This window comes from Hetaerina americana, unplaced genomic scaffold (genome assembly GCF_022747635.1).
Source record: "Hetaerina americana unplaced genomic scaffold, ioHetAmer1.1.p SCAF_4, whole genome shotgun sequence".
In the NCBI taxonomy this organism is placed as follows: Eukaryota; Metazoa; Arthropoda; class Insecta; order Odonata; family Calopterygidae; genus Hetaerina; species Hetaerina americana.
Window position 1 is genome coordinate 98,995,774 of NW_027286985.1, and position 14,319 is coordinate 99,010,092.

General features: G+C 46.4%; 1 protein-coding gene across 1 annotated transcript in view; it reads right to left on the reverse strand.

The window, feature by feature from the left end:
* The window catches only part of sog (short gastrulation), a 510,027-nt gene extending 498,707 nt beyond the window's left edge, over positions 1 to 11,320 (reverse strand). The window contains exon 1 of the mRNA XM_071590828.1: positions 9,610 to 11,320. Coding sequence (XP_071446929.1) covers positions 9,610 to 9,838 — 229 coding nt within the window. The 5' untranslated portion in view covers positions 9,839 to 11,320. The remainder of the gene's footprint in view (positions 1 to 9,609) is intronic.
* Positions 11,321 to 14,319: the final 2,999 nt, after the last annotated feature.

A 14,319-nucleotide genomic window follows, 5' to 3' on the forward strand; every position in this document is an offset into this window, starting at 1 on the left:
CACAATGCGGATGACGAGAGAACACCAAAACTAAATCGCAAATCACCCATCGTCGACACATCTGAAAAAATTTGCCATACCTTACGTGATTTTTCAATTTGTCTCTCTCCGCAATGATTTTTAAAGATGTGGACGCCACTTAAATTGAGTTTAAATAAGATTTCTGAAATTATGCTCACGTTTTTAATTGGATCAGGAGACCTGGCTCGGAATCCCACCACCGCCTTCGCGAACCCCATTCAAAGAAAACATTTCCTTAAACTGCAAAGCTATGCAGAGATCGGAATTTATTCTGATCTTAAGCGAAGAAAATTGAAGCATTTACGTATTTGTAGAAAGTAGCAAGATCTTGTGATTTCAACAATTACACTGTTAATTAATAATTCAGAATGCAGAAGTCCATTAACTAGCTTTGAAATATTAAAAATTTTAATTTTTAATTGCTTGACATCTAAGGGCATTCCTTGTTCCTAGAGAATATTGAATAAATTACTGAGGAATTTGCATTTATATGCATCTCATAAAGGTTATTTTGGCATCAATGGGCAATTATGTTGGTTATGAACGATCGAGTTCAACTAATTTGAAATGACGAAATAATTAGCCGCCAACGCATTGCTAGAAAGCTTTCAATTGTGAATTTCAATAAAACGTGAATGAATAATAATTTCCATGAACACTGGGATACGGTGGGCTATAAGAAGATTATTACATAAATAATGAAATATGTAACTTCATAATAATTTGATGAAGTCAAAACAGAATATTGAAGAGTCAATGGCCAGGAATAAATGAAATCAGCAATAATTCCTATCACTTCTATTCGCAGGATAAATACCCTATTTCTGCAAGTTCTAAAAGTTAAATTGAAGCTGAAACGACTGGACGCCACCACGGTACCTGTAGAGACAAGATCGTGCAAAGAATAGCAATCTCAGTCTCGTTAATGGATCAGGGCAGTGCTAAAGGGACACGTGAAGGAACGAACTTCAGAGAGGGTTATTAATTATATTTCGGCCATTTTGCTGGGAACAAGGATATTCAAATTCCCAGATTAGCGAACTATATTTCCCAGAATAATAATTGTTCGCAACCAACTCAAAAATATTTTGTCTTGTCTTGGGAAAAATCGACTCTAAATTTTTTGCCGTGGGCTAAAGTAAAATTATTCTAATTACTAGTAATATGGAATATTAATGATAAAATAAATAGCCGGCTTTCGTAATAAAATAATGGTTAAGTGACATAAGCTATCAATATTTGTACGATACCTTGACTATGGATTCTATAAAATCCGTAAAATATTTTTCATGTTAAAGATTAGCGAACTTGAGCAAGTTTGCTAACGTATTTCTAAGGCTATGCAGGTATAACAATAAAACTCCTGCAACAGTAGCGGATATGTGAAGTATTTAGTGGTAATAAAAATAAGATTTTAATGTGGTTATGTACCTTCATTTTCAAAGAGCCAGTTAATTTTTCTCCTGGTAAGACTCCACAAAGGACCCTACGGAGGGCCTTCAGAGATAGTGCTCCAGGAGGAAGAAAACCGCAATTATTTCATCTGGTAATCATTTTTCAATTTTCCTCGCGAATGAGAGCAGATAATAGCAATTTTTATTAGATTAATTAGCAAAAACTAAAAGGTGTCCACATTAAGGATTTTAATACATTGATGACATTTTTAGTTGTGCATAAGTCCTCGTTATTACGAATAAAATTATCATAATAACTGACAACATGTAAAATAAATAATACTTAAATAAAATGAGCTAAAAAAACCATTACGTCGCTTCTTGAAATTGTACACGCACACTATTTTAGCGTACGTACTTCAGTCGATTCACTCTCCCCGTCTCTAACACTTTCGACCAAGGCCACTTGAAAGGCCTTATGTAGATTTAGACACCGTAACGAGCGTCAACGGCAGTTTCTCCGCTGTGGGGAGAGGGAGGGAGTGACACCGGGGATGTTTCTCTTTCCCTGGGCCGCGCGCCGGTGGCGGGTCCTCCTTTCAAAGGCTTCCGCCCTCGCACGACCGCTGCCCCCCCCTGCTGCCCCACCACCCACCCCACCATCCCTTCCCCATTCACCCGTGCCACGCCATGCAAGCAATTGCAGGCACGGGTACCCATCTGGCCAATTTACATTAATTGATCGCATTTTTCCACTATTCCCGTGGGTGTGCATTACTTTGCTTTAGAATTCTTAACCTTTTCCGCGTTTCCGACCCGAATTAATTTAGCGAATGAGTCCAGGTGGTGACAACGGGTCGTATTTGAGAGAGTAAAGTAGGTAGAGTGAAGTGGACAGTTCAATTATCTTCAACCCAAAAAATATTGCCAACATTCCATAGTTTAATGCTGTAAGTCACAAATTCAGTTGCGAAAAGCTTCGCACTTATTTTTTAGATGCCCCTAAAAAACTTCCTTGCTTCTAAATTGCTTAAGAATATCAGATAAGTCCAAAGGGAGACGAATTTTATTTCAGCCTTTCCCCTCCGGCTCAGTGGCTCGGTTTGATGAAGTAAATGTATGCTGGCAAGTTTTGATATACTTCAAAAACACATTTACGCTTCAAAATTATATAAACTGCACTTGGACTTCTCCGCACGGCATTATTCTACGCTTAAAATGAAAACATTGCAAAAAGCTGATTAGGAAAACATCTTATCTTACGAAATCTAGTTTCGAATTTCACGTATTTATTTGAAATATAATTTAATTTCCACGGAATAAGATTTTCATTTGACCTTTGAAATGTGTTTCACATTAATGCTTCGAATTCACGTATAAAAATAAAATATAATTAATTATTTTCGCAGCTGCTTCCTATCTTAAACAGATCATTCGGAAACTAACCGTAGTGTGCTGAGTCCATTTGGATGATATCCCCCCACCTAAAACCCTAACCGGGTTTCTGCATGCTAGAACGTATGAGTTTCATATGGTCATTGGGCCTCGTGCCAAGTTAGCTCTGTTCTCACATTAAATACCACGGATTGTGAATTATTGCAGCGTAAATCTTGGAATGAAGCAATACTTTTGCGTAAATAACTAAATTTATTGGTATTTCTCTCTCCCGATAACACACAAGTTAGCTTTAATGGCAATAAAATTTAGGAGAAAGTAATTTTGCATTTTTTTAAATTAATTCGGTTGGAAGGATTTAATTCATAACCCCAGGATTAAAGAATTAGGGATTTCGTAAACATTATAGGGATTGAAAGAAATTCCTCCGCTATATATTCATTAGAAAAATATTCCTTACCAACTAGAAATTAATTTTGAGTTTCAAATGCAATTAAAATCGCAAGCATCAATCAGAAGGCTATTAGTTTTCTCAACAACATGTAATATACCGAACCCAAATTAACCTCTAGGAAAGATGTGATATTACTGCAAGACCTCATCAACGATTTCGAAATTCAATAACATCTAAAATTGGATAAAAATTATTCATCACTTAAGCAGCTTCCAATACTCAGTATATCAAACGTTTTTTTGTTTCATTTCCTAAGCCGAAAATGGAACAAAAGGTGGGATCTATGATAAGCTTCAGAAAAAATTTAAGCAATTATTACTATCGGACAAAGGTCGCGAGCAATGATTATTTGATTGAAGAGAGAACTGTCGCAAAAAGTATTTCTGCTGGTTAGTAAATTAACACGATCAAAATATCAACCTGATAACATTGAAAACCAATTGCATTTATTATAAACAATGAAGTAGAGGAGTCAAAAACAATACAGAATACGATAAAGGATCTTAAATGAGAGATATCGGGCAGACTTTAAAATATGTAGGTTTCTCCAGGAGCACGATAGAAGGGACGGAGCCATGGGGAAGGTCATGGAAAAGACACTTGTAGGTCAGATAAAGGAGGAAATCTGACGAAAGATTTATCAGGCTTGTTATAATACCGTCAAAAAATTCAACCAAATTTCGGATCTCAGTATATATGATCATGGCACTGACATTACAAATTTTTAGAAATAAAAATGCGTTTAGCTACTAATTCAACCTCAAACATAGACCGTAAAGCTATGACTTCAAACGAAATAGAGCAGAAAATATTACAGTGAATTTTTACAAAAATAAATCCGCTTATGATCCAAACAAGATTGAAAGTATTTTAATGAATAATGGATTTCACCAAAGCTAAAAAACGGAGAATGCGAAAAAATTTTTATCCATTCACCCATTCCGACTCTCTAATCAACGTTAAAGGCGTCTAACCCAATTAAAACGACAGAGAAAAAGTTTTTTATCCGGATTCTTCGCATTTGCCAATGATGTACTGTTAATGAGGACTGCTATTAAATTCCTATCTACTGCATAATCAATAATTCCACGCGGGACGTACATTTACATCTTGCCCGAGGAAGTCATTAATCATTAAGTAGCGAGAGGAAACATGAATTCCGATTACCGAAATAATTAATTGAATGTAATTCGCAACAGTGTGGCCGTGTATGGATCAAGCACTCTATACTGTACCTAATTTCTCAACCGTGGAGCCATATTATGGTATTAATCGATTGGCGGAGCAGACAAGTTGTAGCATCCGCAAAAATTGCCCTGGTTCGTCTAATTATGTGAAATCCGGCACGGCAGGCAATGCAAGGGAATAACGCATTTATTATCTGGCCCTTTAAACCTTTGAGTGATATTCTTCGATGCAGCGTTCGTGCATTTTTCCGTGCTCCTCCTGCACTACCTCTTCATGCTGACGCAAATCCTCAGAAAAAGGTTGCAAAAGTTGAATGGAAAAGAACACAGCACTCAAGTGATTCTGTTGCGAGCGTATTAATAGGAGACATTTTAATTCTAGTTCCCACGTATTAACTTGCTGTCCAGCACGTGGTGAAAAACAATAGCCTTCCGTCGCAGTCAAATCTTTGTCAAAACGCAGAAAGATACGAGTATAATTAGTAGACGGAGAGTAAAGGGTATTCAATACGAGTGTACTTCCTTTAAAAATCAAAGTAAATACATCTGTGAGAAGCTTTCTACATTGTTACTACTAAAATAATTAAAATTTCTAAAATTATGGTGAGAACGAGGACTACTATTTTAGCCGGTTCGACGAATGAAATGTAAATGTAACCGAAAATGAAACTATGTATTACTTCTAAGGATTGGGTAATCCTATTCAAATAAACAGAAAATGAAGAGCGGCATTACGAATGCGTATTTTGGATTCTTTGCATTGCTTACAAAAATTGCACAGATCCTGGATTTGGTTATATACCGTGAAAACTAAAAACACATCACGACAATTATTCCCATTTGCCGAGAGTTTTCTCTATTATTGGCGTGAAAGCTACGTATTCCGAGCTTTCGATCCGAGGAAATGACATAATAAGTTTACTGAAAGTGGGAAGAGGAGGAGGACGACGACACGCCTCTAGGATCGGATTCCTCGACTCGTGCGTGACGAACGACGGATATTTGGCTCAATTGTTGGACCCGCGTGTGGCATCGCCGGAGCATTCGAGACGTGCGAAAAAAGACGTGTCACGTCCGGGCATCTTCGGAATTCGGCCACCGGGGGAGAAGGTGATGCAAAAACGATTTCGGAAGAGAAAATAATAGGGGAGGGGGGGAAGGGAGTCGAGAGAGGTGTTGACTCTATTCGCACCGCGTGGCTTATTGACGGAGAAGAGTGCGCTAACCCGCTAACTCACACACACACACACGCGCGCATCTGGTCTCGAGTGAGCTACGGGCGGACGGACGGTTTCGACCGAATATCGCCGTCGGTAATTCGATTTGGTCTCTCCCGTTTGGAACGCCGCCAATCACAACAATCTAGGACGAACCCTTTCCTCCCCCCCCCCCCTTCCATCCATCCATCCTACTTTGGCGAGGGTGGAGACAGCGAGTTCGGGGCGGGGGAGGAGGAGAGAGGGGGGAGACGCACACATGCTGGATGTCCTTCCGTAGAGCGGACGCGCTGTGTGGGGTGCAGCGGAGGGCGCGAGCGAACGCGAGACCGAGGCATGAGAAGGCAAGGAAGAAGGCGCGAAAGCTTACGAGACGTCGAGCAGAGGAAGTAGTTGTCGGAGGCATTTATCTCCCATTGGGGGCTAAGGTGAGTTGTGGCTCCAAATGATTAATTCGGCCGTCAAATTGTTTCGCTTACTCATTCACCGTTTTTTCGGGTCGAATAAAAATCTTCTGAATTCGTTTTCGTCTTGAAGATTATAAGTGTCATCTGAACAATATCGATGACCTACTGGCGTCGCGTTATTCAACCTGGACTGATACGAGGTCACATAACTGCTGAACGTTTGCACACGATCGTCGAAGAAGTAATAAGCCGTTTAAAATAATAGCCGAAATGGAATAATACATATCAAGCCATAATGGAATGTGTAGACTCAACTAAATACACAGGCGTTATCCTCACTCACGATCTCTCCTGGGTGAAACACCTTTGGGGATTATGTGGACAAGCTAACAAAAAAATTAGGATTTAATAGAAGAGTACTGGGTAAATATGATGAATAGGTCAAAGGGAAATGTTATGTTTCACTGGTTAGACCTCATTTAGAATATGCTGCAAGTATAGTATATGGGATCATCACGAAGTTGGATTGATTGCCGAATTCGATCGCATGCAGCGAAGAGGAGCCAGATTTGTGAAACGTTATTATGATAAACCTAGTTGCGTATCCAAAATATTAGAGGAGCTTGGCTGGAAATCACTCATGGAGCTAAAGTTAAATTACAGATTAAATCTCTTGTATAAATTGGAGGGATGTCTCTTTAGCAGTGATGTTGAAAATGCATTATTACCCCCGTCGTACTGCGGTAGGAGAGATCATGCTAATAAAATTAGAGAGATTAAGTTCAGAACAGATAGATTTAAGATGCCGTTTTTTCCACGAACGATAGGGGATCATAATAACATTGTCCGACTGCGGTAGGGTCATGTTCGGGTAAAATTAATCTGGTGTGTATACACTCCCTGCCACACATCCTACGGTGGCTTGTAGGGTATATATAAATAAAAATCTCTCCAAAATCGAATTAATGCTCAATAAAATGTTGTGATAGATTTATTTTTCAATTTAACAACTCATTACATAGTAAACAATAAAATATTTCTACACTTAGTTTTTTTACTGCATCAATAATTATTTCATTATTAGCACATAGGATATTGGCATTTCACGCTGAAAACCGTTAAACTTTTGAATGAAAATTTAACTTTAGGTTTAGGACAAAAAACTATTTCAAAGGATAATTTCGAACTTGCCCCAGCAAATTATGGGTAGCTACCTCTGCGCCGACTGCGAACAGAAAAAGTCAAGAGTTTCTGTTAAAAAGTAAGCTATTGTCCAGCTAAGAACTCTTTCAAGAAGTCCATGTCCTCTGTACTGCTGAATAAGATGTCGTGGAAGTCACTGCAAAAGTGATCGGCATTTCAGTAGTTGAGGACCAGTTGCGTATAGAGGCAGGAATGATTTCGTCATTAGGGCGGATGCAACGCGGTGGAGGGATTTAGATTTCCTATTGAAAACCTATCCTAGCTAGAGATTGATTTGTAGTTGGAAAAAATTGATGGAAATCCTTAGATGTTTTGCAGAAATATTTCATTTTGCAATGGATCCTCCTGAATTTGTCTGTCGTATATTCGACGGATGCATTTCGTTGGGAAATAGTACGGAGTATCCGTCCATGGACCAGGGAGAACTAAATAAAAGCAACTCTTAACGTTTTGTGATCGCAGTTTGCGCAGAGGTAGTTTACCCATAATTTGCGGGAGAAAGTTCAAAATTATCCTTTGTAACAGTTCTTTGTCCTGAACCTAAAGGTAAATTGCCATTAAAGATTGTAACCGTTTTCCAGGGTGAAATGCCTGTACCTTATGGGTTAATTAAGTCTATACCCTATAGGCTATTAATGATTGACGCAGTAAAAACATTAAGTGTAGAAATATTTTATTATTTACTATGTAATGGGTTGTTTAATTTACAAATTAGTCTATCACAACATTTAATTGAGCATGAATTCGAGTATGGAGAGATTTAAACGGCTTGTTACTTTTTCGACGATCGTGTGCAAAGGTTCAGATGTTTTGTGCCCTCGTATTACTCCAGGTTGAATGAAGCGGCACTGATTGGTCATCGATATTGTCCATATGACACCTTTCATCTGCAAGACAAAAACGAATTCAGAAGATTTTTATTCCACCGGAAAAAAACAGTGAATAAATAAGTAAAACAATTTGCTGATCGAATTAAATATTAGGAGCCATAACTTTCACCTAAGCCCCCAATGGGAGATAAATGTCTCCGACACGTATTCTCCTCTGCTCGAAATTTATTTGGGCGATTGAATGCTTTAATTGAGGTGCCTTCTCCTTACAGAAATCAAATATGTTCAATGATCCCGTGTTCTAATAGAATCATTATCTGCAGTTTTCAAAAAATGCACCTCTCTAATGCTGCACGCCCAAAGCTTTCGGGTTATTAATCACCGTTTCAGGCACAGTATTCATTAAACTGGCCATTGGAAGACTGGAGCAAGCTCAACCCATGACCTCGGCATAACCAAATTGCATTATTCCAGTTTCAACCCTTCACTTCAACATTACCATCGGTGTAATGAGTTAACGTGTTAATTACCATGGGGTCTGTTAATTTTAAGTTCCCGTGGGTACACTGAATTTTAAACCGAATTAGTGTTCACGTATGAGTACACGTCAAGGAGTGCTCTAACCGAGGATGAAACATAGATGAAAGATATTTCATTTGCTTCCTTCGTCGCATTTCGGAGATTACATCTTCGTTCTTCCGGGGAACTCGTTCTGAGTCAAGAGAGAGCAATCCTATGGCGGGCGAGCTTCGGTGAGGGCAAGCACACCTGAACCCTCTGAACGGGCCACCGCTGTCGCCCACGCACTCGGGGCGACTCCGCAAGGGAGACACCGGGGGACGGTGGGTGCGAGGGCCAGCGCGGAATGTCCCCCCGGAGAAAACCCCCACCGGCGAGAGGCGTCGCGCGCCCATGAATCACGGGAGCGAGCGCGGATTCCCCCGACAAGGGGGACACGCTCCCGGGAGTCAGTCCCGTGGCCCTCGCCTGCATTTCTGCACACCTCCAATGTCTCGGGTTTTGCATAATCAGCTGCTCCACTCGGTTACTGACCGGATGAATATATTCGTCTCGAAATCAAAGAGGTGACACGCGTGGGCATAGGTTGTCAAATCCCTATGGAACGACACTGACGGAATTCAGGGAGTGGGCACTGATGGCATATCGAAAACACCCGGCGTTGGATTCGCGGAGAATCCTCGCAACACGCCCACCACACACGTGCGAAGGAAACAACAATGTAACCTGCCTCAACTCCCGTTTTCAATTGCCAAAATGGGAAATGGCATATGGTTTTGATCAAAATAGAACAAAGTAATGATGCTGGATCGCATGATCGAATGCAATTCGCAACGATAAAGCAACCGTGGTCCTGGCAGTCCTTCAACTCGGGGACGAAGGGTAAGGAGTCGTCGATGACAAGGCACTTGAAAAAGGAGCGAACGCCAGGGACTGACGGACACTCGTCACCAACGAAGGTGGGGAAAAGGACCGTACTCACCTGCGTTCCTGACGGGCTTCCTTATGAACTCCCCGTTGTCCAACAGGGGCGCCTTCTGCCTCGCAAGGGCTGGCTGGGGTCCCGCGGAGAAGGGCAGAGCGCCGAGGAGAACGGAGGCCAAGGCAAGGAGGGCGGCAAGGGATCCGCCGGGCACGGCCGCCCCTGGTCGCGGCTGAGGGCGCACACGCGAAGGCGGCGGCAGCGTTCGTCGATCCGGCTCGGGCGCCATCTCGGAACCGAGTGCCGGAGAGGGAATGATGCACGGGGCGGGCGGATCCTCCTCCTGTGTCCCTCTCGCTCAGACCCCCCTTTTCCGCGCGCGGGGGTCCTCTCTCTCCACTCTCGGCGGGGGACCGCGGGTGGAGTTCCCGGTCCTGAGAGCTCTCGAGGACGACGGCTAAAGTCCCTCACCTACTCCGTCTCGCGCGCGGTCACACACAACACCTCTCACCGCCGTGGAAACAGTTTCGGCGAAGGGTTTTTTTCAGCGGCGCTCGGCGTCCGGCCGGAGCGATATTCGCACACGTCCCGTCAACTGGACTGCCGGGGCTTACTGGAGTGACTGTCCGGCGAGCGGGAAGGGGAATGCGGAGGTGGGGGGGCGTCTCTCAGGGTGGGTGGGTGAGGGAGTGGGGGCACGTCGAGGGGGATGAGGGGGACGGGCGGTGTGGTGGAGGGGGGAGGGACCCGGGGTCTGGAGGCAGGAGTGACGAAGGGAGGGAGGGAGGGAATGCTCCTCAACACTCCCACTCCTCTCTCTCTCTCTCTACCTTTCTCCTCGCTTTCTCCTCCACTCTCCTCCGTTCACTCCGGCGAGTGAGAGGGAGAGAGAAAGGCGGACTTTTCTCGCGACTCTCGAAACTCGTCGCCTTATTTTTCCTCCACACTCGGACGTCACTCGCCCGCGCAAACACACACAAACGGACACGTCACGCACACAACTGCACAAGGGTGTGTAATTCTTTTTCCCTCTCTCTTTCTTCCCCTCTTCCTGCTCTTCCAAGAAGGAGGACGTCCTTCCTCTCTCCGGGAAGGAAAAAATAAAGAGGTTTCCTTCTCACTCCTCCTTATTATCGAGGTGCCTGCCGCCTTCCGCCTTCCCCTGCCTCTCGATGGAGCCACATGAAGAGAGAGGAAAAAACAAACAATAAATAAATTAAGGATTGTAGGCGGTTCCAACGGTGCTTTTCTCTTTCCCTCGATCAGACCAAAATAGACGCGAAATAGTCCCTTTTGTATCGAATTTTTCTTTGCTATATTTTTGCAGCTTTCGAGTTAGCAGAAAAAAAGAGACGTGGAATACCACGCTCGAGAAAATTGCGGCTTGGGAGATAAAATATAAAAGGAAAAGAATGGCGGACTAAAAAAAATATCCAAGGGGTTGGGGAGTTGGGAGGAGGAGGATTTCCTTCCTTCCCGGTGCGTCGCCGGCAGAATTTGAGAGAGGGAGGTAGCTCGGGGGAATTTTATGGCATCTCTTTTTAAGTGAGTGTTTGTATGTGTTTATTTTTTCCCTCCTGTTATACTTATTAATCTCAAGAGCGCCGGCCTTTTCGGCATTTGCTTTTTTTTCTCTCTCTTATCCGCCTCCCCGACTCCTCCTCGAAGCGTAAAAGGATTCGGATAGTTTGACCGTTCGTGATCACCCAGAGAGAATATAAAACGAGAGGAGGGAAAAAAGAAAAGCAAGACTATTATTGGGATAGAGAGACGGAACAGTTATGCAAAACAGGCCCTCCCTCCCCCCCCACTCACCCCCCTTAACTCCTGCCGTGCGTGGGGAACGATATATTCGCGGGCCCAATGGTGCCCCTCTCCTCACACCCCCCTCACTCCTTCCCACGCCCCTCCAATAAAAACGGGAGTTATATGCTCTCACCCTTCCGCTGGTACTTATCCCACACACTCGGATCACACACTGCCTAATCTCACACCCAACTCCTCAAATTAACTATTCCTCTCGTATCTTCTCCTAGACGCCCCCTTTGCCTTACGCAAATCTCACTCAGTTCAAAGTCGATTACGACCGCGCTACGCCTCCCTTCCCTTTCTCTCTCTCTCTCCTCACAAATTTCTCTCGTTAAGAAGCGGGGAAGCTAAAAGCGAAACACACGAAGTCGCTGCCGGGCGGAGGCATGGGCTTGAGGGGGTTGTTCCCCTCCACACACGCGGAGATATGGAATCGGGGGGGGGGTGGGAATGGTAGACTGGATGCAAATTCGCTCGCGCTTCGTGGACGGAAGGCGGGATGAAATTAAAACACCACTGAACGGAATCCTCGTGAGGGGACTCCAAAATACAATCTGAGGGAATGGGGGGGGGAGGGGTTATAGCGGGAAATGTACCTCACTCGGTGGGAATCCTCAGGGCAGTGAAGGCAATTCCGCTTGTGAGATTCCGGTAGCTCCTTCCTTGGGGATCAACACTGAATATAAAAATACCATCCTTTCCTATCTATTCCCTCCTCCAGTACACAATTTGGAGCGATGCGCCGAATCGAAAAATTTGCGACCCCCGGCCGTGAATATATCGCAGCTGGTAGTCATTCATCTCAGGCTAGTGAAAACGGCCCAAAACGGGCGCGCGCACAGACAGACAAACATTGACACACACGAACGAAAGAGCCGTTCACTTATTTTCCGCCGTGCAGCGAAAGACGCAGGCGATTGGTCGAGAGAGAGTCAGGAGGGGAAGTCGCGAACCACGTGGAGGGGTGGGCTGATTGCGATCTGGGTTGTTTGGGGGGGAGGGGGCCGCGGGAGAATAAGAAGTCCCTCGAGGATGGTACCCTTCCTTCTCCACTTCTCTTGGCTGCCACCAGGCGGGCTGATCAGGACCGGGAGATGAGGCGGGGGCTCGCGGTCGGTCGGCTGGAGGGTCCTCGCTGGAGGCCCGTAGGAGATTCTCCCTCGGAGTCGGAGGCTCTTCAGGGTGGCGGCGGCCTTTACGTCAGGGCGATCGGTGGACGACGATGGCTTCCTCGTGCGGGGAGGCGGCACTCGGGGGCCACGCGTTAGGACTCTCGGCCGGGGAAGCGCCCGGCGGGGCTTTGAGAGCGAAGCGGACGATAAGACGACGAGAGATCCGCCCACGAGACGACCGCGCATCGCCGAGGCACTACTGCCGACGCCGGGCGGTGCGGAGCACGGGGAAGGAGGGCAGGCAGAAGTGCGGGCGTGACGACAGGACCGCCCGCGGTCGCGTGGTTCACTCTCTTCTCACCTCTCCCCACGAACCCAATTTCCCTCACGCCAGAGACGTAGTTCCCAGGAGCCGGCGCAAGGAACCCAGGGCTACTGCCCCCGGCGGGCTTCGCTCCGAACTCTCTTTCGACAGTTTCGAATCAAGCGCCCTGCGGAATTGAACAAATGAAGGCGTCGCCGCGGACGGGCGGCGGGATTGCGAAACGCGAGAACGGAGGGAAGTGCGCTGAATTGTCTCCCCGAGTGCGCAAAACGGTCATGCGGAGTTCGAACCCAGAGGCGTGCACTTACTCTGCTCGATTGTATTTTTATTTCCGTATTTTTCGCTCTCGTCGTCGTCTCCGATTGTCGAGAGCCGTCCGATTCGGTTCGCGAAGTCGGGCGGGGAGGGATTGGGGGTAGGGGGCGATGGGTGTGCTGGAGGGGGGCGCGCCCTTGGCAAGGGCGAGGAGCAGATGGCGATCAAGTGGGGGAGACACGCGTTCGGTCGAAGGGGGGGGGACACGCCCCTTCGAGTCGGCCAATCCAGGCAGAGAGGCTCGATCCCTTCCTCTGGCGGTGAGCACGCCACGCGGGTGCGTTTGTGTGTTTGTTTGAGGGGGGTTGCGAGGAGGGGTTAGGATCGGGTGGCCGGCTGTAGCAAACGGGAGAGCGGCAGTCAGAGGGGGAGGAATGAGATGCACTCGACCGGCACTCGCGAATTTCACTCGCGCACACCCATTCCCGATGGATCTCCGCACGCCCAAGTCACCGAGCGCCCCTCGGATTCCGTCCTGCTGAGACGGCACACACGCACACGGGCGAAGACGTAAGGGTCTGCCCGTGTCCACACACGTGCGCGCGGCAGAGAAATCACGTCCCCGCGAACACCCTCGTGCACACGCGGGCCGAAACCATTTCAGCCGCGATTCCCCTCCAGGCCGACCTCTCTCTCTGTCTCTCCCTCGTGTCCCCCTGGGGAGGTGGGGGGAAGTGGGAAGAAGAAGGAAGATGCAGGTGGGGCGACGACGGGGCCGACGTCCTCAACTTACTCCGGGTGACGATGGTCCTCGTTCACCTTCCCTCTCACTCCCTCTATCTCTCGCTCTCCCTACTCTTTTTCGCGGAGCGCGAATCTAGATGTCGCCACCGGCACACGACGAGGACAGACAGCCTCCTCCTACAGGAGTTTGGTCCGAGTGCGAGGGTGGGGGTGGTCGGGGAAGTGGAACGGGTGGGGGTTGGGGAGACGAGTGTCGGCAGCACCCCCCTTTCGTATTCGGGTGTCGGGGGGGTGTGCGCGGGGAAATGCGGGAGGGGAAGGTCGTGGCAAAGGAGGAGGGGGAGAGATCGGGGGGTTGGGAGGGGGGGGAGGGGGTGCGACACGCGCTAACACACGAGCAACAAGTACACGTAAACACTCACTCACTCACACTCCACGCACGCACACACACGCCGGCGCGCGAGGCGACACGAAAACAACTCGCCGGTGGGGAGGATGGAGGGGGGGGGGTGGTTGGCTGTCAAG